We start from the raw sequence: 6,223 nt of genomic DNA, 5'->3' as shown, positions 1-6,223 counted from the left end.
TCCTACAAATTAGTATACAAGCCAGGCAGGGAACTAGGACATGCAGACTGTCTAAGCAGGCTCCCTATACAACGCCACGACCCAGATCCAGCCCCCGCCGGCAACGTATTGGCTATCAATGAATTACCAGAATTCCCCCTAACAGCAAAAATCATTGCTGATAACTCAGCAAAAGATAAAACACTCAGCAGGGTCCTGCAATGGGTCACAACAGGATGGCCACACAAATGCCCAGAGGAAACGTTCCGCCCTTTTTTTTCAAAACAACTAGAACTAACCTCCCACTTAGGCTGCCTACTATGGGGAAATAGAGTGGTGATACCACACATAAACATACAGCAAACGTTAAAAACCCTGCACGAAGGGCACCCGGGGATGGTAAAAATGAAGCTACTTGCTAGAAGTTATGTATGGTGGCCAGGAATCGATAAGGACATAGAACAACACGTAGGGGGATGCTATACTTGTCAATTAACGAGAAGCGAACCACCCCAGGCCCCAGTCCATAAATGGGAAACAACAAAAAACCCATGGTCCCGTATCCACCTAGATTTTGCGGGACCAATCCATGGGCAGAATTTCTTAATAATTGTAGATAGCTTTTCTAAATGGCTCGAGGTGATACCCCTAAATAAAATAACAACATACTCCACTATACAAGCACTTAGAAAAGTTTTCGCAACCCATGGCCTCCCAGACGTCATAGTTTCAGATAACGGGCCACAATTCACCTCTCGTGAATTTCAGATGTTCGCTTCGAGGAACTGTATTAGACTAGTGACGTCAGCGCCCTTCCACCCATCGTCCAATGGCATGGCAGAAATTATGGTGAGGTCAACTAAAGAGGCACTTAAAAAATTCATAAAAGGGAACTGGCACCGACGCCTCAGCCAATTCCTCCTTGCCCAACACACCACACCCGGCACCACCACAGGAAAATCACCAGCGGAGCTACGATGGGGAAGGAGGCTAATAACGAGATTAGACAGACTGCATCCTGATAGAACCACTAATGACCAAGAACTTCCACTACCCGCACCGCGAACCTTCACCCCAGGCCAAATCATCTGGGCACGAAATTACACAGGCAACCAAAAATGGATTCAAGGGGTCATAATAAAGCAAACCGGACCCATCTCATACTTAATTCATTCAGACACACATGGCCAACTACGGCGACATGTAGACCAACTACGAATCCGCAAGCCACAAAACACCCCCCCCCCATCTCAGCAACCCCCTTTACCCCCCTTCATACCAAGTATTCCGCCAACCGATGAGCCCCAGCCACAACAACCGCAGGAAGAAGGAGAACTCGGAAATGAGGCTATCCCACGACGGTCCAGCCGATTGAGGAAACCACCAGGTTACTTACAGGACTATGAATGGGAAGGAAGCAACAAACAAACACACGGGGGTGGAAACGATCCTGGGGAAGGGTAAGGGGTGTATTATATGTGTATAGTTCATTAAGCGTTTCATAACTTAAGGTTAAGTGCGCTGACAGCCGGCCATGAGGTAAAGCGTTTGACAGCCGAGCACGAGGGAGTTTTGACAGCTGTCAAAACTCCCGACTTACGCAGGCGCACTGGATGACAGCTCGCGGCTGTCAAAGCAACACATGCCGCCAGCACGAGGAGCCGAGCTGTCAGGCGTTCCGCTGAGCTGATTGGAGGAGAAGCGAAGCGGGAAAAAGACCGGCCGGTGATTGGACCAGACGACCAGCGCCAGACTATAAAAAGCCGAAAGGCTCCTGTTATTGTTTGCTCTGTTCTAATAAATCTGTTAACGTTACCAGCTGTCTTGAGTGGTCTGTTCCAGCCACTTCAGTGATGATTATGGCGTACAGCTCATGAAAACCCCAAATCCACAATCTCAGAAAATTAGAATATTGTGAAAAGGTGCAATATTCTAGGCTCAAAGTGTCCCACTCTAATCAGCTAATTAAGCCATAACTCCTGCAAAGGGTTCCTGAGCCTTTAAATGGTCTCTCAGTCTGGTTCAGTAGGAATCACAATCATGGGGAAGACTGCTGACCTGACAGTTGTGCAGAAAACCATCATTGACACCCTCCATAAGGAGGGAAAGCCTCAAAAGGTAATTGCAAAAGAAGTTGGATGTTCCCAAAGTCCTGTGTCAAAGCACATTAATAGAAAGTTATGTGGAAGGGAAAAGTGTGGAAGAAAAAGGTGCACAAGCAGCAGGGATGACCGCAGCCTGGAGAGGATTGTCAGGAAAAGGCCATTCAAAAGTGTTGGGGACTTTCACAAGGAGTGGACTGAGGCTGGAGTCAGTGCATCAAGAGCCACCACACACAGACGGATCCTGGACATGGGCTTCAAATGTCGTATTCCTCTTGTCAAGCCGCTCCTGAACAACAAACAATGTCAGAAGCGTCTTACCTGGGCTAAAGAAAAACAGACCTGGTCTGTTGCTCAGTGGTCTAAAGTCCTCTTTTCTGATGAGAGCAACTTTTGCATCTCATTTGGAAACCAAGGACCCAGAGTCTGGAGGAAGAATGGCGAGGCACACACTGCAAGATGCTTGAAGTCCAGTGTGAAGTTTCCACAGTCTGTGTTGATTTGGGGAGCCATGTCATCTGCTGGTGTTGGTCCACTGTGCTTCATTAAGTCCAGGATCAATGCAGCCATCTACCAGGAGATTTTGGAGCACTTCATGCTTCCTTCCGCAGACGAGCTTTATGGGGATGCTGACTTCATTTTCCAGTAGGACTTGGCACCTGCCCCACTGCCAAAAGCACCAAAACCTGGTTCAATGACCGTGGGATTACTGTGCTTGATTGGCCAGCAAACTCGCCTGACCTGAACCCCATAGAGAATCTATGGGGCATTGCCAAGAGAAAGATGAGAGACATGAGACCGAACAATGCAGAAGAGCTGAAGGCCGCTATTGAAGCATCCAGGTCTTCCATAACACCTCAGCAGTGCCACAGGCTGATAGCTTCCATGCCACACCGCATTGAGGCAGTAATTGCTGCAAAAGGGGCCCAAACCAAGTACTGAGTACATATGCATGCTTATACTTTTCAGAGGTCCGATATTGTTCTATGTACACTCCTTGTTTTATTGATTGCATGTAATATTCTAATTTTCTGAGATTGTGGATTTGGGGTTTTTATGAGCTGTATGCCATAATCATCACAATTATGACAAATCACGGCTTGAACTATCTTGCTTTGCATGTAATGAGTCTATCTCATATATTAGTTTCCCCCTTTAAGTTGCATTACTGAAATAAATGAACTTTTGCACAATATTCTAATTTTTCAAGTTTCACCTGTATATAATTTTCAAAAATGTTTCATTTATGCAAAGTCTATCTTGATGGAAATAGATTGTATTTCACATTTGTATCTTCATTATTTTTTATAATAAATTAATGTGTCCACAGATGGGGAAATCATTTTTATTCCCTAAGTCCTCACTTTCTCTTTCTCCTTGACATACATAAAGAAGGGAAGATACAGAATTCAGTTTGTTTCTTATGCCATAGATTGCAGTAATGAAATCATGGTTTGATAGAGCATTAAAAGGAGTCATCGTGTAAGGAAAACAAACATTAAGCAACTATATGCAAAAGTCAATGAGATGCCAGGACTGAAGAAGCATCTTGGATGAAAAGAGAAAATTTTCCAAGGGGGAAAAAAAAGATTGTCCAATTCTCTTTTGAAAAGCACCTTTGGGACAACCATGACCTAGATGATTAGGCAAGTCTGTAAGAAATTGTAGGCAAGCCGAGAAGATCTTATTTCTTTCTTAAACAGAAGCAGTTCTCAGAACAGAGAAGGTCTCCACTAAAGCTAAATTAGGATGCAACAAAATGCTTTCAGCTGCAAAAAGTGAAGATGGACATTAGCAAAATGTAGAAAAGGCCAGGATTATTATATTTAATCTTAGAACTGAACTGAAAGCAAATACAATACAGTGTTGTGCCATATCTATAAGGACAAATGCCTGAGAAATTATATCTTTATAGAAACACACATCTATACAAAATGTAATCAATGTACTGCAACTTTGTTGCAAAATGTCTGTTCAATGAAACACTCCCCCACCAGTATGCAAGCCCTATTTGAAAATGAGTTTTCTTTTAACTACTTTTGGAATTCCAATTCATTTTCTCAAAGGTATGTATTTTCTAACATTCCACTTATCAATGAAGCATTTCACATAGGCATCCCAATTACATACCTGTACATCCCCATTACATACATATGAGTTGTGGTGGCACAATTGTTAGAATGCAGTACTGCAAGCTATTTCAGCTGCCTGCTGGCTGCCTGTAGTTCGACAGTTTGATAGTCACCGGCTCAAGATTGACTCAGCTTTCTATCCTTCCAAGGTCAGTAAAATAGGACCCAGATTGTTGGGGGCAATATGCTGACTCTGTAAAACCTTTTAGAGAGGGCTGTATAGCACTGCAAAGCAATGTATAAGACTAAGTGCTATTGTTATCCTCCAAGCAATCTTGGAATCAACTAAAAATCAAATGTAGGTATATTATTACATAAATTTTATTTGAACTTTCTCTAAACATATATGTTTTTCAGATATTTCCTTTAAAATAGATGTCAAAAATCTTGTAGTATAATTCAGTTACATTTTAACATATTTTAGTCTTTTGCATTTAGTCTTAAGAAGGACATCTAAGATTGAAATAGCAGACAAAGGTTTTCAGTTTATAGTTTTTTGAAAAAGAAATGCTCTCAGGCTAAAAAATTTTGAAAGAGCAACTCTGATGTCCTTGTTTCTCATACTGTAGATTAATGGATTTAGCATGGAGGGGAAAACAGAATACATTATTGTAATTACAAAGTCGAGATGTGAAGGATTGTCAGATATGGGCCTTAGATAAGCAAAGTAGGCAGTAAACAAAAATATTGAAAAGACAGTGAGGTGTGGAAGGCAAGTGGAGAAGGCCTTTTTTCTTCCTTGAACTGAAGGGATTTTTAGAACAGCAGAGAAGATCTTCACATAAGTAATAATAATGAAGATGAAACATCCAAAACCCAATATAACACTGAACATTACAACTCCAATTTTATTTATGTATGAATCAGAACAGGAAACCTTAAGTAAATGTGGGATTTCACAAAAGAACTGATTGATAATATTAGAGCAGAAAGGAGTAGTGAATGTTTCAGAGGTGTTTAGTACAGCATTGAGAAAACAGGCAATCCATACACTACCAACCATTGTGATACAGGCATTCCTATTCATTATCATTTCATATTGTAAAGGGTTGCAAATAGCAACATACCGATCATATGCCATGACTGTTAGGAAGGCCATATCAGAACCCAAGAAGAAAACAAATAAGAAGACTTGAGCAATACAACCAGAATAAGAAATATACCTTATATTCATAACAAGATTAAAAACAGCTTTAGGAATAATGATTGAAACAGAACCAACATCTTGAATAGCTAAATTCATTACAAAGAAATACATTGGAGTGTGAAGATGGTGGTTAGCAATGATTGCACTGATAATAAGAACATTCCCTATTACTGTCATTCCATAAAGTATCAGGAATAAAGCCATATAGATAAATTGTTGCTCCCGAATGCTTGAGAATTCCAAAAGAAGAAATACTGATGTGTGATTACCCATTAAAAAAATGAACCTTTATATGCCTTGGAAAACAAGTAAATAAATTAGAACTGTTTTTCATTCAGTTCTCCTTGGAAAAGTTTGAAGAGCAACTTCAATCTTTCACTGAAGTAACATTATATCTTCAATTTATAAATTGATATAAAAATAACTTTAGGTTTTCTTACTCCATAAAATTTGCCTGCTGTTTCTTTCTCATTTGCTCTTCTTAAATGAAATTTCAATCTCTAGTAGAAGTTTGCTTTTTTGTTCTGTTTTGACTGGAACTACAAATGAAAGGGGAAGAAAGTGTGCTATAAATATTGAATACAAAAAAGAAACGAAAGAACAGATTTTTTATACAAAACAAGTAACTCACCATTTTTATCCATGTGTAATTTTTTCCAAGCTTTCCCCTTTTTTCTTTGTTTATCCATCAGTGAGATTTTCTTCTGTGAAGACATTAAATGTTTTGCATCCACTATCTGTTGCCTTTCTCCCCAAAGATTTTCCCCCAAAATGGTTTCCATTGGCAGTCTCAGAAGACTATCATGGATTGAACTATTTTTAATACTCCCTGGGACCACATTATTTTAGCTGAAGAATTATAC

At 40.4% G+C, this 6,223-nt stretch overlaps 1 protein-coding gene across 1 annotated transcript; it reads right to left on the bottom strand.

Annotated features, from left to right (window-relative positions):
• Positions 1 to 4,694: 4,694 nt before the first annotated feature.
• Positions 4,695 to 5,537, bottom strand: LOC308678758 (olfactory receptor 14A16-like; the record flags this gene model as incomplete). Its single annotated transcript, XM_081345990.1, has 1 exon — positions 4,695 to 5,537. The coding sequence occupies one exon, from the start codon at positions 5,535 to 5,537 to the stop codon at positions 4,695 to 4,697; it is 843 nt and encodes a 280-aa protein (XP_081202116.1).
• Between the last annotated feature and the right edge of the window lie 686 nt (positions 5,538 to 6,223).

Source organism: Vipera berus, assembly GCF_964194415.1.
Source record: "Vipera berus genome assembly, chromosome: Z".
Classification (NCBI taxonomy): domain Eukaryota; kingdom Metazoa; phylum Chordata; class Lepidosauria; order Squamata; family Viperidae; genus Vipera; species Vipera berus.
Note: the sequence above shows the minus strand (reverse complement) of the source record. Positions and strands in the feature narration are given on the sequence as shown.